Genomic DNA, 22,204 nt, shown 5'->3' with positions numbered 1-22,204 from the left:
TCCATAGTTGTCTTCAGAAGGTTAGATATGAGGTGGGCTTTGAGGTAATCTAGTCTAACCACCTCATTTTACGTTTGGGGAAACTAAGACCCAAGCAATGAAGCGACATCTTTAAGATCACACGTGTAATGGAAAAGCTGAAACTGGAAGTTACTACTTCTCCTACCGTATTGTGTGAAGTGGGCGTCCTTTTAGTGAGGCAGGAATGGCAGTAGGTGGTGGGCAGGAGCTGTTGGGTGCTGCTGGTTCCCCAGCATCTGCATTTCTTTGCAGACAGGAGGGCCACTTACCCTGACCTGATGGCCGAGATCAACTCTGGACCCAAGAGGCCCTGGCATTCTATGGGGTCCTAGGTCTAGTGACCATTTCCTCCTTCCTGTTCACATGGTCACTACTTCAGGACTTTATCTCCTCGTGCTTGACCAGCGTTTCTCAAATTTTACTATGTATAAGATTCACCGGGAGAACATATTATAATGCAGAATACTGTCTCACCCCCTCCTGAGGATTTAGAAGCACTGAGGGATCCTTAGAACCCTGATACAGGTGGCCCATGGGCCAGATTTTGTGAAAATCAGTTTCATTAGCTAGCTGACTGATCTTCTGTTTCCATCCTAGAGTCACTTCAATTTGTCATTAAGGCTGCCAAACAGAACCACAATCATTCCCCAAACACATCTCTCTTTGTCATACCTCCATGCTTTCACTCTTACCATCCATCTGAAGTGTCCCTTCCTCCATGAAATCCTATGACTTTTCAAGATCTAGGCTAAACATGGTCTCCTCTAGAAAGCCTTCTCTGGTTTTTCTGGGACTCAAGCTCAGGGGCACAGTATGAATGAAGAAATCTGGCAGGGAGTAGGAACATTCCCTTTGCAGGCACATTGCCCTTTGAAATCATGTGGATACCCCTCTGTATAAAAAAGGTGGTTAAAGACACCTCTTGAAGGTAGCAACATCCTAGACAAGCCAGTCTTTTCTTTAAAAAAAAAACATTTTAATCAAATACAGAAGCATATAGTTTATTTAAAGAGTTGTAGTTCTACAAAATTTGTTATGAAAAACAGCAATCTTCCATTCTTTTCCCCCATGCTTTTCCCTCCCCAGAGGCAGACACTTGAAACTCTTTTGACTGATTATTTTGGTATCTCTAAAGAATATGCTTATATTGCTTCTATCTGATTTTTCAATTTTAGGCACTATTGACTTTCCACTGAAGAGAATAATGATTTAACCTTCTGTCTCCCCACGTCCCCCGACGCCTGCCACTCACGCCCTGTCCCGCTGCTCATGTTTTATTGTTTGGCCAGTTTATACATCCAGTACACCACGATGGTTCTCTCTGCCTGGGTGACTGGTGCTACCAGGCCCCTGGCTGTCCAAATCAAAAGTTTGGGCACCCTCCTTAACTCCTTCTACTTTCTGTGTATCCTCCGCCCATCCATTCTTTCCCTACCTCCCCTGTCCAGTCACTCACAGAATTCTGTCAACTCTACCTCCGACATAACTGACATTCATCTGCTTCTCTCTGTTCCCAGTGCCACAGCCCTTGCTCCGTCACCCTCTGTCTCCCCTGGAAAAGCGCAATATGCTAGTTTCCTTGTTTGCCATCATACCTCCCTCCCTTCACCTAAGGTGAAGACCTTACAGCCCGAGTGAGCTTTCTAAAGCACAAATTAGACCATGTGATTCTCATGCTAAAAACTCTCGAGTGGACCTTGGGGTCCCCAGGGGACACTTCAAATTCCTTATCACGGTAGGCTAGACGCAGTATTTTATCTACCATCACCTTTTGCTTTCCTGGCACACAGACTGCCATGAGGTTGGGGCCATGCAAAGTGTGAGGGAAAGTGACATGTGTCATTTCCAGGCCCGGGGAGATAAGAGCTACATGCCCATTACATCTCTTCTCTCTTCTGCAGTGGACCTGAGGCTCGTGTTCTAGAGGCTGTAGCTGCAGGATGGAGGAGGGCTGCCCTTCCCACATTGAACTTGACATGAGTGAAAAGTGTCTTTGTTGTGTTAAGCCAAGGAAACTTTGGGGTTTATCTGTTACTGCAGCAGAATCTATCATAACCCTGAGTAACACAAGGTATGCGTAAGGACTTCAGAGTCTGGCCTTGGGTCTTTCTCTTACATGATCTCTCTCCTGTCTTCCTCTTCTTTCACTGTATATTCTCGCTATAATGATGTGTCAGGCTCTTTCCCACTTCTGGGCATTTGCATGTGTAGTTCCTGTTACTTAGAATGCCCCCCTAGCCCACATATATTCTTTGCCACTTTGCCTGGCTCATTCCAACTCAACCTTCAAGTCTCAGCGTAGATGTCTCTTCCTCAGGGAAGCCTTTCAAGACTCCCTACTACTTTCTGGGTTAGAATCCCTCCCTTGTGTCCCTTTGAACCCCAAGGCCTACCCTTCACTTACCACTCTGGCCTGAAATCACCTGTTTACTTATGTCTCCACCAAACTGGACTGTAAGATCCCCGAGCGTCTTGATTTTGCCCATTCACTGCAGTCTCTTCAGGGCCAGTCAGAGAAGATGCTGAGTCCTTTATTTGTGTGTGTGTGTGTGTGTGTGTGTGTGTGTGTGTGTGTGTGTGTGTAAAGATCCAGGGCCTCTTAGGGGAGAAACTATTGTGCAAAGCTGCAATTCAGATTTCTTTTGCCAAGACTATCTTGGTAGTTTAAATTCTTGAGAGCTACTATTGACTAGTGCTTTGGGGGAAACAGTCAGACAGAGCTGGTTTGACTTCTGGTCTTATTGTGTAATGTTGAGCTAGTTACTTAAGCCCTAATTTCCTTATCTAATGGGGATAATAATAATGATAATATCCACCTCACAGGGTTATTTTGACAGTTAAATGAGTCAATATATATAGAAACACTCAGAACAATGCTTGACATACAGAAATGCCCAATAAATGTTAGATATATTGTTATTTTTAAGAATGTCCTAAATGCAAATGTGGTAACCTCGATTGGATCCTGGAACAGAAAAAGGACATTGGGGAATAACTGGTGAAATCCAAATAAAGTCTGAAGTTTAGTTAATAGTAATATTCCAAAGTTACTTTTTTAGTTGTGACAGATGTACTGTGAGATAACTGTAATATGAACTAACTTTGGGGGAAACTGGGTGAAGGCTATATGGGAATTCTCTGTTCTCTCTTTGTAACTTTTCTGTAAGTCTAAAATTATTCCAGGATATATTATTATAATTGGTATTCATTTTAGTTTCACAATATCCCTCTGTGATGTAAGCACTATAACGAGTGCCATTTACAGATGAAGAAACTGAGGCACAGAGAAGTTAAATAACTTGTCCATGGTCACCCCTCACAATCGGGATAACAGAATAAGAATGATCGGTGAGCTGGGATTTAAATAGAATGCGATAATAAACATTTATTGAGCTCCTACCTTGTGTAAGGCATGTGCTGTGTCCATGGAGAATAACAGGCAGTCTCTGTCCTCAAGGTCATGACAAGTAGGAAGCCCGAGTTCACACAGGTGTAAGGACAAAACCAGGTGTAAGGACAAAACCAGGTGTAAGGACAAAACCAAGGGTAGGAATCCTATTTGTGAGCTCATGCTCTTAACCATCACACCAGACAAATTTGGGGGAATAACGTACAATTCACGGCGGAAGTGCAGAGGTAAAGGTAGGTCTGGTTGGGGGTTTAGGGACAGCTAGCTCCATGGGCGGGCCTTTGATCTAGTTTTGAACATGAGCATGATTTGATCTGGGTAGAGAGAAAGGGAAAACCTGGAACGGGTCTTTGCGTTGAGCCACCCCTGCCTTCTGCTCTCTTTGCCTTCTCCTAAGCAGTCCTGAGAGCAGGACCATATGGGTACATACTTAGCTATTCTGTTGCTTTATCAGAGACAGGAGGTCACAGTGCATAGAGCATGGGCTTTGGGGTCAGGCAGCCTGAGGTTCAGCAATTGTTCTGCATCTTATCATCTGTGTGATCTTGAGCTGTGGTCTCTCTGAGCATCAGAAAAATGAGGAAACAATGACCTCCTGACCTGGTTGTTGTGAGGATTAACCCCATGAGAAAATGTTTCTGAAGCGTGGTAGGATGCTGGGCATTTGGTAAGGCCTCAGTAAGTGGTGGCTGGCTCTGTGTGCCTCTCTCCTTCGTTTTGTCCAAGGCTGACAAGACGGACCTTTGGTTATGTTGCTAAACATCCCTTTGAAAGGCAGCTTTGTTTAAAGGAAAGGATGTGGACTTTGGGAGGCTGTACTGCTTACCATTTGAGTAAAACAGTGTCACTGTAAAGTAGGATTGTTCTGATAATTAGGAGGTGAAGTGTGAAGATAGCCCATAGACATATTCCATTCATGTTAGTCCTTGTCATTTTGCCTTGTATTTTTCTCCATTTCAATCATTTTAATCTTGACTGCCCTCCCCCCACAACCCTGCCCTAAATTGTTGCTCTTTGAGGACGGATCTCAAATCTTGTTTGTCACATCCCTCCCTCCAGCACTTAGTTTAGGGGCATAGCATAGTAGGTGCTCATCAAACACAAGTTGGCCCGCTTTCCTTGTGGCCTTCCTCAGCATTTAGGTGCCTCCAACAGCTTCTCTAGACTTTGTTCTATGCCATCCTTCTGAGATCAAGGAATTATCCCTGGGTTGGTTGAACAGGAAAGGACCACCCTGTGAAATGGCCACCAAATGTTTTATTTATTTTACTAGTAGGCTTCAACCTCTAAGACAGCTTTGAGGAGTGGGGAGGGGAGGGCAAGACAGAAAGCAGGGAGCCTGGGAAAAGTCCATCAGACAGCAACGCCTGGCAACTAAATCAGCTGAGGAAACCCGTCCTGGCCAGACTCCACCCTGCTTTGAAAAATCCTCCTGCTGGCTTCTACACTCTGCCCGAGCTCGTCCTCTGCCTCATCCTCGCTCGATCTGCGGCGGGCATTCTGGTAGAGCACGGCGCACACGCCCGTCAGCCAGGCGGCCACGGTGCCCGCGGAGAAGATGCAAAAGCCGATGAGCAGCAGGAAGATGTAGTCTTGGTGGTCCAGGTGCGTGACGCACATGTACCGGAGCGGGTTCCCCACCTTCGTGATGGGCCACCCTGCCAGTTCTGTGGGCTCCAGGCACGTGGCATTTTGTTCATCTAAGAGGAAACACACAGCAGGCAGAGTGCTGAAACAGCAGAACCCCCAGCGTGCTGAGGCCAGCAGGGACTCGGAGAGGCTGTCTGGACTCTCGCTACTCAAAGTGTGGTCTGCGGGCCAGCGATATCGGCATCACATGGACCCCGTTAGAAATGCAGAATCTCAGGCACCACCCCAAGGCCTCCTGAATCCGAATCTGAATCTTAACAAGATCCCCAGGTGATCTCTGGGGCACATTAAGGTTTGAGACTGCTCCTGGACTGCTTTTTGCCCGAGGCTTAGCTGTGTTCAGATTCACCTCCTGAAAATGGGCTTTGCTTTCTAAGGCTCCTCAAGGAACGAGAGACCACAGCAGGAGCTGGGAGGTTGGAAACTTAAGCAAGATTGCCGTGGAGTGTTGACACTCCACAGAACTCCACCAGTGCTCGTCATCTCTGTCTCCCCTTCCTCTTATTGACCCCCTCCTTCCCCCTCTGCTTTGTCCTTTCCCCTTGCTCTGTTCCTGAGCCCAGCCAGGGATCACTAAGGCTACCCAATGTCATCGCACGCCACTTAGGAGGGACAAAATTCTCTGGAAATGCCTACTGTGTGCTCTCTATGCCTCACCCTCAGCTCCACCCGCCCCCAACCTGGAGAAATAAAGGGGGAGCTCAGGGAAAAGAGACAGCCAATACCGGAAGCAGTTCTGTTTCTCAGTGGTGATGTTGGTATCACTAGATGATCATATGATCTACATGAGCCTTCAGTCCTTTTTAGCCACTGACTCAGCTGCCTGGCTCCTTCTCTGAGCACCTTTCCACACCAAGCACTGCGGACTTCAGTATATAACAGAAGGCAAAGTGGGCTCTGGAGACAGACAGACTAGGGTTCAAACACACTGTTACTTACTAATTTGATAAACTTCAGCAGGATGTCTGACTCTGTCTCTGAATACCATTGCCTCATCTTACAAAGAATGATACCTATTCTCAGGGTAGTTAGGAGGACTTAACTGCCGCAGGTGAGAAGGCAAGCTATTGTACACAATAGTGCACACAATACGCTGTGCACAATAGATGCACAGATGACTCAGAGCCCTGTCATCAGCCCTGCATTTTTCTAGCTCCATATACTCCGCCGTGTTGATGCTGAGGTGCCTGTGAGCGGCGTCCAGGTGAATATAAATGAGCATTAGATAAATGAGCTCACATTCAGGGTTGAGACCAGGGTTTGAGACAATATGATCCAAATCATAATAGCAGCTAATATTTACCAAGTTCTTTCTACATGCTAAGTGATATACAAATGCTATCTCGTTTAATTCTTACAGTAACGTTGACACACACTATCATCCTTGTTTTACACATAAGGAAACTGAGACTCAGGAAGGTTTCCTAACTTGAAGGTTTTGGATAACCTGCAGGTTCCAGTCAGGGGACAGGAGACAGAGAAAACCCAGACTGAGCTATCTGAGCTTTTTTTGGCAGAAGTGGGAGATACAGAGAGAGGCGAGTGTGGGGGGAAGCTTCACCTAGATCAGGGTAGAAACTTCAGACTATGTGAAGACACTGATATCCTTGGTGACCAAGGACGTGAGGGAAATCAGGTTTGGACTGGAGCTAGAAGCAGGAGAATTAGGGAAAGGAATACAGAAGTGAGCTGACTGGGTAGGAGGCAGCTGGCTTTGGGTGGCTGGAGACAGCTGTCCAGGCTGAGTGCTAAGTCTCTCCAAGCTGGACGCTATTCCCTGCACCCTGGTTCTGGGTCAGAGCACCTATAGTGAAGTCATTTGTTACTTTCAGGAAGATGGCCTGAAGTCTGTGGTGCTGTGAGGACTCCCTGATGGAGGAGGCTGTAGACATACGAGGAGGAAGCCAGCATGGGGGCTGCTACATCCACTGGCTACAAAGATTACAGAGGAAAGGAGAGGAAGAAGACCCTCTCTGGAATGAGTGTGAGACAGTGGCCCTCAGGGCAACCCTGGCCCGTGGGAGAGGGAAAGGGGCCTTGGGTCTCCATCTCAGCGTGCTGTAAAGGGACAGGAACACAATTACACCTCAAGACCTGTCTCTAGTCAGCCTGCTTCCAGGACCTCTGGGGCTTTGCCCAGGAGGCCCAAGAGTGGGGCTAGTGAGGAGTAAGGGAGGCCCCTGCCATCTTCAGGAATTCTAGCAAGAGAGGGCTTAAGTCACCTGCCCAAGCTGCCAGAGACACCACATGGGAATATACAAAGAAAGATGTATTTGAGAAAGGAGAACATGGGATTCTGAGGGTCTGGAGTGTGCCTACGGCAGTTTATCTCATTCTATTTTTAAAAAGATTAGGCTTTTAAATTGGGACTTGGGTGGCAGAGATGAGACTAAACATTAAACGCATATTTCTCCATTTTGGAGCATTACCTTGAAAGGAGCAATTAGGCAGTGATTTTAATGCATTGTTAGGCTGCTTTTAAGTGAGGGATGTGGGTGGATCTGTGGGGAGCGTTTTTCTACTGCTGCATTCACTCTCCCCCCCTCATTGCCTGTCACCGCCAAGGTGTGAGCTCTCAACTCTTAGCAGGTCTGTCTCCACCCATTCCCAGTTTCCCAGCTCTGGACCATTTCACACACTCCTGCCAGATTTCCCCTTCTGCAAGCTAGGCTCTTGCCAGGCACACTCTGGATCAAAACCCTCCTCTGACTCCCCTGTGGGGCTCAGAATAGCATCCAGATCAACCGGCCTGGTGTTCAGAGCCCTCGGGATCTGCCCCCTCCTACCTTTCCCACCTTAATTCCGAGTTCCCCCAGTACCCCACCCTTTTCAAATTAAACTGTCTTTATTCCTTGATTACATATCCCCCTTATCTGTAGCTAGCTTTGTTACACTGCTCTTTTTGCGTCAAATATCTCTTCCTCTAACTTTTGCGTGATCAAGTCCTTCCTATCCCTCAAGGTCTAGTGTACATGCATCTACCCCCAGTAACCCTTCCCAAACCACGTCAGAGGGCAGTCATGTGATTGTTCCCACTTCGAACTCATCTATAGCATTTCCTAGTATCATTCTTACTGCACCTACCACATTCTGTGTTGCTTGGTGGTTATTTGCCAGAGAAGGGGTACATCTTTTCTCTCCTACTAGAGACATTTTTAGCTCTTGATGACATAATCCTTGTCTGATCATTACCGCTCTTGATAACAAGAGCTATCATTCACTGAATGAATTACTTAATTTTTAAGTATTTGGGGATTTTCTAGTAATGTTTTTATTATTGAGTTCTAGCTCAGTTCTACTGTGGTCAGAGACATACTCTTTATGATTTCAACCCTTTGAGATTTATCGAGAATTTGCTTTATGGCTGGACATAAAGTCGATTTTAGTAGTTTTTGCATGTGCACTGAAAAAAATGTATTCTGTCTTTGTTGAGTACATTGTATGTTGATTAGGGTGTGGTTTTATACAAATCTTCTGTATCTTTATTTATTTTATTTATATCTTTATTGACTTTTTATATTCTTTGACTTTTTATTGACTTTTCAAAACTATTGTCTCCGTTACTATTAGATTGTTAGCTGTCTATTAGTTACAGGGGAAGTATGTTAAAGCCACCAGTTATGATTATGCAGTTGTCTACTTCTCTGTATAATTCTGTCAAGTTTTGCTTTACATATTTTGAAGCTATGCTATTAGATGCATATAAAGTTACCTCTTCTTGGTAGATTTATCCTTTTCTCATTGATCAATATCACTTATCTGTAGTAATGCTTCGTACCTTAACGTGTACTCTGTTTGATGACATAAGTATGGCTGTACCAAATTTCTTTTGGTCAGTGTTTGCATTGTGTAGCTTTTCCCATCCTTTTACTTTTGATCTTTCTATGTTTCTATACTTAAGGCATATTTAGTAAGCAGGATGTAGTTTGGTTTTGTTTCTCATCAATCTAGCAAACTTTGTATTTTAATCAGCCCATTAATGTTTAATGTTAGACTGATATATTTGGATTAACTATTTGTTTTCCATTTGTCCTACTTTTTAAATGATCCTACCCCTTGACTATGTTCCTTCTATTTTATTATTTCATTTCCTCTTCTTTAGCTTGTTAGTCATGCATTCTTTTCCTAGTCTAGTATGACGACTTTAGAGTTTATAGACCTATCTACTCATCCTGGAGTGTCTGATATGTGCTAGACACCATATAAGGTGCTTCACAAAATTTAACTCTACTCCTGAGCACCCCGCTAAGTAGCTTTAACTATTCCCAGGCTACAGAACGAATAAATTGTTCATCAGTTATTCTGTCTCTGCCTTTCTTGATCTCCTTGCCTCTGAGAAAAGGCTACCAGGTACTGCTGTGTGTTCTGTGTTCTGCACAATCCCAGGGCTTCCATTCACATTACAAACATGTGACTAAGCCCCATCTTATCACTTCCTCAGCTCTACTTCATGGGTGCAGGACATTTGCCCCAGTTAAAGCGCCCAGGTACAATTACAGGTATCATTAATGTTTAAATTCTTCCTGCAAATAGTTCCTGAGGAAACATAAACTACCCCCTTATTTAGTTCCACATGTGGCACGTTGCTCACAGGTGGAAAACCTGTCTGCCAAAATCGAATGCATGGAGCAGCAAGAGTTTCTGGGGCCCAGAACCACACCTGTTAATGCAGGAGCCCGGAAAGCCTTCCTTCAGAAAGCCAGCTTGAACCTGGTGGTTTTAAGAGGAACCGCTCCTTTTCTTGGTCTGCAGAAGTGACCACAGTTCTGGGGTCTGCTGCTAGACTGGACCATATAGCAGCCCAGCACCACCAAAGCCAACTGGCCAGCAAGGCTTAGGACCTGTCTGGGCTGAGTGGAGGAGGCCAGCCTCCATGTGGTGGCCACGTAAAGTGAGAGGATAGAATTTGGAGACTTCTCTCTCAATTACACTGCAACTTGGAGAGCAAATACCAGTTTCCATCAGCTTAAGCACTCTGTCATGAAACTTCCACCTGGAACCTAGAGAAGGGCCTAATTCCCTCATTTCTCCTCCTTAGGCCCCAGCTTGCCTGAACATCATTAGATGTTCAGTATTGTTTCCTCCAGCTAAATTATGTATTTGTCAACTACCTATTCATTTGTCTGCCTCCGCCCACTAGATTATGAACTCCATGAAGACATGGATTTGTTTTCACTGTTGTGTCCTCAACATCTAGAATAGTGCTTAACACATACTAGAGCTCAAAGTATGTTTGTTGAGTGAATTAAATATTGTTTGTTATTAATGCCCCTTGGGGTCAATGTCATTGACATAATGCTCGGCTGGAGGAAAGGGAACCTGGGGAGATAGAAGACTATAGGTGGGTCAGCTAACTAACCTCTTGCCATCTTGGACTACTCTACACTAGGCTGATACCAATCCCTGCTTACCTCATGAGAGTCTGGGGAAGGATTCAGTGAGCTAAGGGGTGTGAAGTCCTGGAGGAGGCAGGAACAGATGACTGTTCTGTTCAAATGGAGGGGTAAGCCTTGAAGTGTCCTCTGAGACTGCAGAGAAGGAAATGAGGGTAAGTGCAGATGGGCAAGGGGCTGAGGATGCAAGGGCTGCCAGCATGATGGCAAAAGGTAGTTATTATTATTCCCCAATTACTGTTTGAGAGCAGAGACCCTATTTGTTCACCTTTGTATCCCTAGTGCCTGGTACAAAATAGAGGTTTGATAAATGTCTATTGAATGCATAGAGAATGGGTGGATTATGGGTTTAAACTCATATTTTTGGCCTTGCTGTTTAGGACGGGTTTCTGCTAGAATTTGAGGGGATCACTATCATATTCTGCTGTACTATGGGTGGCTCAGAGGAGAAGACTCCCTAGAGGGAAACCTAGACTGGACCGTATAGCTGCCCAGCACCACCAAAGCCAACTGGCCAGCAAGGCTCCCTTCTTAGACCCTCATGCATGGTCCTCTGAGCATTTCTAGTCCTCCATTGGCTCCTACCTTTGCCACCCTAGAGCTTCTTTTCCTCATCACTCAGCTGTCTTCCCTTGATGGCATGAGCCAGGCTTCAGCAAATTACAACCTGTGGGCCAAATCCATCCTGCAGCCTGTTTTTGTAAATAAAGTTTTATTGGAACACAGCCATGCCCATTCATTCATGTATATTCTATGGCTGCTTTCATGTTACAAATGACAGAGTGAATAGTGGCAACAAAGACCCACAAAGCTTAAAATATTCATTATTTGCCCTTTCATAGAAAGTGTGTGCTGACTCTCGGTCTGAAGCGTCCTTGGCTTTGGATGATTTGGGCTTGGGCAGTACAGTTCTTATCTGATACAATTTTTTCCCTTGGATAAAGAGTTCATATTTTGGTAAAGGTTAAACCTGATTCATAGACTCTTGGAACATTACAGGAACAACCTTGAAATCCAGCAAGTTCAACCTGATTATTCCTGTGCTTTAAGGGTGCTTTAGGCTACAGGACTGGTTTTTTTGTATAAGTGGTTGTATATGGGCAAGATTTAGAGGTAGAAAGACCCCTTTTCCTCATACTTCTCATGTGCTTGTCAGTGCCCAAAATTCTGTCAGCAGGAGATAGAACCATTCATTCCACTGATAAAAGAAGGCTTAAAGTGTAAAGTCCTCTGAAAAAGAAGCCAATGACTTAATCCCTTCCCTGGGGAACCCCTGCTACTGCCTTTCTTGATGGAGGAGGGGAGCCAGCTACATGACAGGCCTGGGGGATGGTACCAATCAGTTCCTGGAAGTTAATGGCAAACCCTAGTTTGCTCTCAGTTTGGCCTAGAGCTGGACCTGCTGAATAATAACTCATCTTCTCAGAAAAATCCAGATAGTGGACAGTTATTATCCTCATGGATAATAGGCAATTTAGAAAAGTTCAGTGGTGGAAGACAGCACCGTTCACCAGTCACCCAGGCAGAAACTTGGGAGCCCTTCCTGTTTCCTCTCTCACATCCCATAATTTAAGCCATGAGACAATCCTGTTAGTCCTACCTTCAAAATATATCCCAATTCTTACCTCTTCTTATCTTCTGGACCATTACCCTGGGCCAAGCCACAGTCTTCCCTTTGCCTGAACGGTGACAGCCTCTTAACTTGTGTCCCCACTTTCCACAGTCTCTCTCCATCTAGCAGTGGGAACCAGCTGTAAACCATAGATCGTGTCACTTCCTGCTCAAAACCCTTTCATGACTTCCTGTCACATTTAGAATAAAGTCAAAAGCCTCTCCATGGCCTGTTGGTCCTATAAGATCTGGCCTCTGATTTTTTACCTCATTTCTTACCTTGACTTCACTCCGCTTCAGCCATACCCACCTTCTGCTACATCGAGCTCATTGCACCCCAGGGCCTTTGCACTTGTTCTTCCCTCTGTCTAGAAAGACCACACCACCCTGCACCATATTTCCATTGCTGGTCCCTTCACTTTATTAAGTTCTCTGCTTTTCTTACTTGATGCTTCAATATGTTGGCATTCCCCCAAAGCTTCTGTCCTTGCCCTGTTACCCTCTCATTCTAAACTCTTTCCCTGGCTGATCTCATCCTTTGTTTGGTTTTGATGATCACCAGTGAGCTGATGATTTCCAAACATATATTTTATTCTCTATTATGAATTTCAGGTCAGAATATCCAAATGCCTCCTGGCTCACAAAGACCTCCCACTCAACACGTTCATGATGGGACTTGGCTTCTCTCCTAATCCCCTCACTACCCCTCCTCTCAGTGGAGCCCCCATAGCTGTCCAAGCCAATACTTGATTTTTTTCTTTTCCTTTATTTTCCATGTCTCATCGATTTTTTATTCACTCAAATATTTCTTGAGCATTTTCTCTGTGTCTGAATCTTTCTGAAGATTCAGACCTGCTCTTTGCTCTTACAGACCTTCCTGTCTATCAGGGAAGACAAATGTTAAATTAATACAAATCTGTTAATTGTGCTAAGAGTCACAAAGGGAGTACAGGGAACTCTGGGAGGGTCTAGTTCAGTCCCAAGTCCTGTTGCTTCTACCTTCTAAACAGTTGCTTCTGACCTGTCTGTACCTCTTCATCCACACTGTTGCCATCCTCTCTTGTCTGAATGCCCATACGAGCCTCCTAGCCCTGTATCCATCTTGCCCGCCTGCCAAAACTTCTCAAGATACGTTACATGTTCCCTAGAAAAACCATAAACAAAGGCCCTAGGTGGCCAGACCCCTGTTTCTCTTTCTAGCTGCATCTGTGCTTTGCTGGATTCCTTACAGCTCGGGGAATTCTTCATCTCTAGAGATGAAGAAACTGAGGTTGGCTGCTTTGGCTGGCCTTGCACTGCCTCCTTCCAGGGGCCTGAGTGGTGTTGGGCGATCAGAGGGGCCATGCATAGAGGTCTGGCATTTCTGAGCTCGAGGGAACTTTAGATCACCCACTCTAAGGGATTCCAACAGGGCCGAGTTAGAGGTCCTTCCCAAACCGCACATGCTTGCCATCCCCACCCCTTCTCGAATTTTCTGGATGATTTGGGGATCACTGACCCAGTCGCACCCCTCTCAGCCCCCTTGTTGTCCTCATGAGGCTGCTCCACTGGCTCTCAACAGGAGGGAGCCACAAGGCCAGGGTGTTCGTGATAAGGTGGGAGAGGTGTGCTAGCGGAGCAGTTGACAGCCTTGGCAATGACTGCTGCCCAGCTGTTCCCTTTTCTGGTGTCTGGTCTTTATTGCAATTTCCGTGATGGAGGAGATGGGTTAGCATAGTGGAAGGGTGTGAGGACCTGAATTCATTCTGGAAATCTAAGTTTTGGCGCAGTTGTAGATGATTTTGTACTTGGTGGATTCAAATAGGGCCATTATCCTATGAGAGCAGCTTTGAATACAGGATGAAATAGCCTCAGAATGAGACTGAGATGTTCCTGTTCAAAATGCCCTCAAAATGACTTGGACTTGAAACAGCACATGACCCAACCCATCTGCTCCCTGCAGATGTCCCTGAGTGGCTTTGTCCCCCTGCATCGGCAGCACTCCTGTGCAGACTCCTCTTTTTGACTTGTGGGCCCCACCATCGGACTAAGCAGGACTGCCTAAGGACTATAATGTAAGGGTTGACACAGACGGAACCTCTGTCCTGAGACTACCGCCACATCTACGTTAGTAGCCTGTGATTTTCTGAATTCTCACTGTTTCCGGTTGTTCCCTGTCACACTGCAAATGCTCCTTGAGGGAGACATATCAAAACATTATTAGCTACTAACATCTTAGTGTAAATCAATTTATTCACCAGATGGAGTAGCCACCATAGAGCTAGAACCCAGACCATTGTCCTAGGGTTTCTCAAAATGTGGCCTAAGGAGCACCTGCTCCAACATCTCACTGAGTCATCGCCTCTAGACGTGGAGCCTGGGCTCTTGTGCTCATGACAGTTTGAGAACCACTGGTGGAGCAGACCAGGTCTGGGAGGAAAGTCCGGGGCACTGAGTGCCTGGGGGGTGGAGGCATTTTTCAAGGCCAGACATTGTTCAAGGCCATTGCTTAAGACAGGAAGTGGGAGAGTACAGGGGTTAGAGGTTGCACTTCCTAATTGTGTCACCACTGCCCTCATCTCTAGGAACACCTGCACCTCGACACGGACTCATTGTGCACTTGGTCATCTGGGACCCTGTCTGCTGACCACTGCTCTCCTTTCCCTTCATCTAAGTGCATCTTATCTTTCTATTTAGGTTCATAGGCTGCCAACGAGAAGGGATTTATAGAGTATCTAATCCTCTTCCCTTATTTCAGAGACAAATGAGACTCAGAGGGAAAAATGACTCACCCCAAATCACACACAGGCATGACTGGGATCAGGCTTCCTGGCTTTCAACTGCATTTTCTCTCTCTTGTATCCCCCTAGATTTGCCTTATTCAGGACAGGAATTATGACTTCTTTCCCTGTGATAAAGCACCCCAGCAACATAAATACAATGTTGGGCACGTAATAAACACACAATAAATGTTTCAGAGTTGAATAGACAGTGATGTGCCTGATAGTAAGGAAATACCATGGCATGGGAGAAAGCATTGAACTTGGGTGTCAGAAGATCTCCATGCTGGGCTGGGCTCTATAGCCACTTACCTGGGATGTGGCTAGATTCTAAAGTTCCAGCTTAAGATTCCTATATCTTCCTATATTAAAGGCTTCGCCCACCAATATGGTGGCCACTAGCCATACATGTGGCTATTTAAATGAATTGAAATGATGTAAAATGAAAAATTCAGTTCCTCAGTTCTACTAGCCTAATTTCAAGAGCTCAACAGCCACGTGTGGCTAGTGGGTAGTGTATTGGACAGCACAGGTTTAGACCATTTCTACTGCTGCAGAAGCTTTTGTTGGACAGTGCTGGACCAGACTTTGAGGGTGGAGGGGATGTAGGAAGCCAGGCTTTTTCTGTCCAGGAGCTTAGAACTACATGAGTTTTTGAGAGCATCTTCAGAGGCATTCAACCCTGTCCTGCTGGGGAGCTCTCTCCTGGGAAGAGCTCAATTTCTACTCTCACCTTCAAACAGCATTAATGACTGGAAAATTACAGTTCCAGCCAGGAATTAGTTCTCCTATTTTCTGACCTGAGCCAAAAAGGAAATGGAATCTGTGGACCTGTTTTAACTCTGTATTGATCAGAGCATCCAGGCAACCAGCACATTTCAACTCACCTCCATTTCTGCTATGATTTTTGTGTTTGGAAAGTCAATACGTGAACTCTTTGAGGACTGGGCAGTTTTCAGTGCATCTGGTGAGTATATCATTGGAGGGTTTCCTTTGAGGAAGACTTTTGATGATAGCGCCAAATCTCTTGTCAATATGGGAAAGTTTTGATGTTCCTATCTGCTGTAGCCTTGTGATGAAATAAGGTGAATAAAACATTCAGCCTCCTCTATAGCCCCTCTGTGGGGGGTGAACTTAGCCAAGGCGTGACATAGGGGAAGGACATATTATTGCCCTCATGTCTTTTGTTTTAACACCTCTCCATTTCTTTCCTGGATCTTGGCTTCCTCCAAGGTTCCCCCACTGCTGCAGAATTAATCTTAGCTAATTGCATTTCCCAAGAACTCACTCTTCCCTCTGATATGAAAGTTGATAAAAGCTTAGGGGCACCGGTATTATTCTGCCCTGGAACTTACATATTTGTTCACAATCCTTTTCAAGATTGGGGCACTTTTAGGGACCCAGAAGGATGAATCTCTAATGGCTAATTTTAGCCCAATGGTAGGCAGTGGATGGGGAGAGACTGGGGCAAAAATACTGCTCATTACTCTTCAGATCACAAAATTACACCATGTAGGTGACTTCCTTCTCCTAAGGCCATGTCTGCCCCATAGTTGAACTGACCTCCTTGCCCTCATCCCTTGAAAGATGTCTGTATGTTCACACCTGTTTCTGGAAGTGGGGTTTGTGTTTAAGATAGAACTTCAGTTCCAGACTCAGGTGACTCAGGAAGAGCCACTGCTGCTGGCCCAGCCCTGAGTCTCATGGCCTGGGCTGAGACCAAGCCTTGATTTCAGCTTCTGGTTTTATTTCCCAGGGTCTGAACTCCTGTATTCATAACTCATCCAATATTCAACTCCAGGATTCCCTCTGTCCCATTTTCTCAGGGATTAGAATCCTGGGACCTGCTGCCTACCTTCCCATCTCCTATTTATATCCCCATATGCATCTGTACGGTCATATCTCCTGGACAGGGTACACTGTCCTCCAATAAGGCTGAGCCTTCCTGAAGTCCACTGCTTGTCCCAGGGACCACCTGAATGATATTTGCTACTCTCTTAGTATCCTGTGTCTTTCCTATATCTGCCAACCATTTGTTTATTGAATGTTTATGGTGCGCCAGGCTTAATGTTAATGGCAGTTTATAAATGTTCTCATTTCATCCTTACACCAGCCCTAGAGAGGTTGGTTCTATTATTAGACCTGTCTGAAAGATGAGGAAATTGAAGTGTGGAGAGCTTAAGTAAATTATCTATCTCCTACAGATACAAAGTGGCAGGGCTAGAGTTATGATCCACAACTGTTACACTCCAGAACCTGAGCTCTTCATACTGGGCTCTCCTGCCTGTATGGTGGCCGTCCTTCACCACCTGAAGCTGAGGCTGTCCGAAGTACTTGTTCTACCCCAAAAGGCACATGCTTGCCTTTCTTGTCTTGCTGTGTCCAGTGAGGTTAGTTCTGCTGTGCCTAATTGGACCGTGGGACACATAAGGTGGAGGTGGCCCGTAGTCAGATGAGTCTCAATGCACAACCCCAGGGTTCTTGGCTAGCTACCTCTATGAACACTTGTTTGGCACATAATAGGCACTCAATAAATATTTAAATGGATGAATGCCTGAGCTGAGTGGTAGCATGGAAGTCCCTTACTTCACTGCCTTGCTTTACAAGGGGTCTATATACTGGAATTCTGCTGTCATGCAGACCTCAATACTGCACTGCAGGCAAAATCTCCCAATACTGAGGCTTAGTATCTCCCTGGGTCTAAAACGAAACCCATCTTTAAGTTGGATTCTCCTTTATAAATAACCAGGTTATTTAGCTTATTTCATAGAAATTCTTCCTGTATCCTGAAATTTGGGCACATGGGGAAGAGATGTGTAGACCCCATTCTAGAACATGCCAGAGAGTACCGTTTTGATAGAAATGTGGTATAATAGGTGGGCTAAAGGTTGAGAGTTCAACTAGAGTGTTTGTAAATAGCAAAGATATTTCCACCTAACAGAGGCATGAATCATCATATGAGAGTCACATGAAATAAACATCTTCCATTATGTTGAGGTCTGGCTAAAGGGCAAGAGAAGCATCTAATGAATTTTATTGTGTGTTTTCAGCTTTTTGTGTATGTTTCTGTGTGTGTGTGTGTTCATGTGTTGATGTGTATCTGTGCATTTATATGTGTATGTGTGTCATGCACATGTAATATGTGGGTGAGTGTGTATGTAATTATGTATATATGTATGTATGGTATGTTTGTGTAGACACAACTTTGTGTTTGTATATGTGCATGTATGTATGTGTTTGCATGTGTGTTCGTGTGTATGTTTGTGGTTGTGTGTGTGTGTGTGTGTGTGTGTGTGTGTGTATGGGAAGGGAGAACCAGACTGAACAACATGCAAAGGAGAGCAAACACTGAGGTTAGGTTCATTCTTTTAGAGTTCGGGTAGATTGGGGTGAAACCTCAGTTTGCAAGGGAAGTGCAGGCATATTATAATGAGTTTATGATGACTAGGGCTTATTATCCAATGAAAATGATCTAGTGTGAGTTCCAAGTGTAGACAGGTAAAGCTGAAATTTAGGTGCTGTGGGCATATGCTTAAAACATGACTTATATTTATAACTAAAGTGACTTATTCGATCATAGTTATGTAATATGAGGATTTAAGAGAGAGTTGCCACATGGGAAAAGACTTGAATTTGAAATCAGGAGGTTCAAACCATTTTCTTGCCTTTTAGTAGCTGTGTGGTTTTGGGTGAATCAGTTTACCTTCTTAACCATAAGATAGGGGTTAAAAATATCCATCCTAGCCTCTTCCACAGTCCTAGAGCACAAAATTTAAGGGTTGGTGTGACACTCAAGTAAAGAAACTGAAACAGCATGTGTGAAAAAACTTCAGCAGCTGCAAAACTCCGTACAAAGCTAAATTATTCTATGTCTGAGCTGGGGCTCACCGCTGTTTTTAAGAGATAATAATAGTGAACTGGAGCAATGAGGCCATATTTCTATATGAAGTGAACTGGGAGGGTTCCTCTACACCACCAAACAGCAGAGAGAGATGAGCAGATTAGCAAGTGTGTGTGTGTGTGTGTGTGTGTGTGTGTGTGTGTGTGTGTGTGTGTCAGGGTGGGGGGCTCCCACTGGCCAGTGGATGAAAGATTTGTCTACCTCAAAAGCCAGACTCTTCATTCACGAGGAGCTTATGAGCTTGACAAGATAGACACCCGCCTCTGACGTTTTTGAAAATATGCAGTGAAACAGACCTGGTTTACAATCCTTTTCAATCCTGGATTGAATTGAGTCAAGGAGTCCAAAGTAGTTAGCCTGAAAGTTCTGAGAATATACAACTTTTTAAGCAAAATTCTGATTACATGAGATTTGGTGGGAGGTGAAGTGATATAGGCTTAGGCACTGGGGAAGAAGCCAAGCTACTTACCCTTTTCAGCTAAGTAGGGGGTCCTCCTGGCAAATTGGTGGTTTCTGCTCAAGGAAAATGTGTATGAACGGTGGGGAGGTGGCAAGAAAAGATGATGCCGGTCCACAGGCTAGTTACATGAACACTACTGACAGGGAGAATCCCATTGGGGAATCACATTTGATGCATGAGAATGATTAATACTGACCCTCTTTTAGAGCGCTTTCTAGAAAGCAGCACAGCACCAGTCATTGAGAAAAGTGGAAAGCATGATCACTAGAAAGGCAAGGCAAGCCCCCCAAGAAACTGCTCCTGTGTTCTTTTATGATTAGTACTGTTAAGATGGTCTGACAAAATTTGTTCCTTTTGATTTATTCTAACTCAATTTGAAGTACCTGGCAGCAGGGCCAGGTGCCTCGGGCACAAAATTTAAGGAGACACTCAGTCTCGGTGCCACCTTCAATTCTGCATCCTGGAAGCCTTGCTTGCCTCATCAGATTCCAGCCCCTGCCTGGAAGACAGTTCAAGACACGTCCATTGGAAAGCCAGGAGGGCACAATTTTACTTGTTCTCACCACCCATCTCCTTCTCCCCCAGTGCGCCTTAAAGTCTGTCATTTTGGTCAGGAATCTTTCTAGAATATTGCCACATGGGCAGGACTTCAGGGTGGAAACTTCAGCAGGACTTTTGTGAAGCTGGTGCATGAAAATATTTTCAAAAACACACACCCAGGGAAGGCAGAGAAGATTTGGTTCTGATAGGGTTTAATTACATCAGTGCCTCCAGGCTTTCTGTGAGGGGTTATTTCACACTTCTACTAAAGCTCTGACTTCCCTGGGTGAAAGTGGTATTGGTGGAGTGGGGGAATTGAAGGATAAGAATGGGACAGTAAAGTCACTGAAAAGAAGAAGGGATGAGGCACCAGAGTGCCCCAGGGACCATGGCAGAGGGGTGGGGACAGTGGATAGAGTGGCAGCAACTGGCTTGGAACTCTACCAGGTAAGACTTGAGAGTCTGCCTGTGAGACTGGAATCTCCCTGCTTGACACAGTGGACACCGGTGGTCCATTCTCCACCCATTCATGCCGTGCTCTCCTTCCTTGTGAGGTTAGCATCTGAAGACAAAGAAGATATCAAATGCCTCCTCTTCTCCTCTCTCTCTCATTCATGTCCAGGTCGCTCACGTGCCCCTCCTCTGTCTCTGTTGAACTTTCCCTTCTGTACATCATACCACTGGATTTTCTGCTGGCTATGAATGACTGAATTTACTTTTAGATCCTGAAAAAAGTCAGTCACTGACTTAAACAGATTAAAATAGTTTACCAATGGAATACAGTGTCCCTGTATTTCTTTGTCACTTTGCAGTTACAGTACTTTACCATTTCCACACATATCATTTCCTGTTGACATGACAGCTCTGTATGTTTGGTAATACTGTCCCTACTTTATGGATCAGGAAACTGAGGCACAGAGAAATTGTGACTTCCCCAAGGACAGCCAAGTAGTAAGGGCTGAGTATGGGAGCAGAACTCAGCTATTTGGATGGCTATTCTAGAACTTTTTCTACTGGTCCTTACTGCCTCTCCAGTCAACCCAAGGATGGATCCTGCAGAGCAATAAGAACGCTTTCAATCAACTTTACCCAGATATCTCTCCCACACTGACCGTCTTTTGACTTCACTTTTTCTGGAACCAATTCCTCCTATGTCATCACATCCTCATCCCCACACCCAATCAAGTCCTCACCTGGATGGTTCAGAGGGGACATTATTAAGTAGATGGTGAAGTCCAGGAAAGAGCAGTTGCATTTCCAGGGGTTTCCACTCAGATACAGGGTCTGGAGTGTTATGAGGTTATGGAAGGCAGCATGGTCCAAGGTCTGCAAGCCGGTATTTCTGAGGTCCAGGTACCTCAAAGAGCTGGTGTTGGCAAAGGTGTACTTGTTGAGGGATAACAGATGAGGGTTGCTGGAGATGTTCAGCTGCACCAGATTGCTGAGCATGGAGAAACTGTATGGGGAGATCAAGGTTAAATTGTTGAAGCTGAGATCGAGGTAGATGAGTTTGAAGACCCCGACGAAGGTATAATCCATCACCTCCTGAATCAAGTTCTTCTGACAGTCCAAGTAAACAAGGTCACTGAGGAGTCCTAGATTCATCGCTGGCAAAAAGCGGATGCTGTTATCATTCAGGTAGAGCCTCCGGGTGTTCAGGGGTATGTCAGAGGGGTATTCAGTTAACTGGGCCCCTGTGCAGATCACTTCTTGGGCTTGACACTGACAATTATTTGGACACCTTGACCCCGATACCAGTCCCATTCCGAAGGAAAAGAGTAACCACCCGGGCCCAGGGCCTGAAGCACGGGACATAGTAAGAAGCGGCGACTACCCTCCTTCCACTTTCCAGCGGGCGCTGTCCCTCTGATCGGGAGGCTGCCGAGGGGCGTGGTGGGGCGGGGGGAGGGGCGCTGGAAAGAACTGTAACACTGGCTTTGGGCGAAGCGATTTTCCATTACAGGAGAACTGAACAGAAGTTGAAACGCGAGGCCCAATGCCCTGCCGCCCGGCTTGGTGGCTCTGCTGATTGCTCACTCCCAGACTGCTGCTGGAAGCCTGCCGGCTTGGCGGCTTTAAAAGGTCTCACTCTTTCCCTGCGTTCGCAAGTGAAGGGGAGCCAGGGGAGAGCCACATGACAATGAGGTTGCCAGTTGACACCTTTGTGATGTCAGCAGCCTCAGGAGACTGCCCAGCTGAGGGAGGGAGAGTCCTGACTCTTCTTCTGGGTGGTGTGAGGGTGTTTTGTGTTAACTCAGTAAGCCGGCTGTCCCTGGGGGAGTGGGGGGAAGCGCACGGATTCACCGTGCGCGCGCGTGTGAATCAGCTCCCCAAGGAGGTGCAGTGGATTAGACTAGATTGGACCCCCTAATCCGCAGGCCATAGAGGGATCACGGAAATCTCCAGTCCAACTCCCTTTTTTTACTGATGTGAAAAGTGACCTGAGGTCAGTTCTCAGCG

General features: G+C 45.5%; 1 protein-coding gene across 1 annotated transcript; it reads right to left on the bottom strand.

Annotated features, from left to right (window-relative positions):
• Positions 1–4,672: 4,672 nt before the first annotated feature.
• Positions 4,673–21,861, bottom strand: LRRC52 (leucine rich repeat containing 52). Its single transcript, XM_032612715.1, has 2 exons — positions 20,938–21,861; positions 4,673–5,130 (listed from the first exon to the last, which is right to left on the bottom strand). Exons 1-2 carry the CDS (start codon positions 21,557–21,559, stop codon positions 4,805–4,807), a joined length of 948 nt encoding a protein of 315 aa, XP_032468606.1. The 5' UTR covers positions 21,560–21,861; the 3' UTR covers positions 4,673–4,804.
• Positions 21,862–22,204: the final 343 nt, after the last annotated feature.

This window comes from Phocoena sinus, chromosome 1, assembly GCF_008692025.1.
Source record: "Phocoena sinus isolate mPhoSin1 chromosome 1, mPhoSin1.pri, whole genome shotgun sequence".
NCBI classification, from domain to species: Eukaryota; Metazoa; Chordata; class Mammalia; order Artiodactyla; family Phocoenidae; genus Phocoena; species Phocoena sinus.
This window is presented reverse-complemented; position numbering and strand designations above follow the sequence as displayed.

Excerpts from the sequence above, each read along its gene's own strand:
- LRRC52 (XM_032612715.1), bottom strand. The coding sequence starts at position 21,559 with ATGTCCCGTGCTTCAGGCCCTGGGCCCGGGTGGTTACTCTTTTCCTTC. Across the intron at positions 5,131-20,937 it reads GTCCCCTCTGAACCATCCAG|ATGAACAAAATGCCACGTGC; the intron begins GTGAGGACTTGA and ends GTTTCCTCTTAG.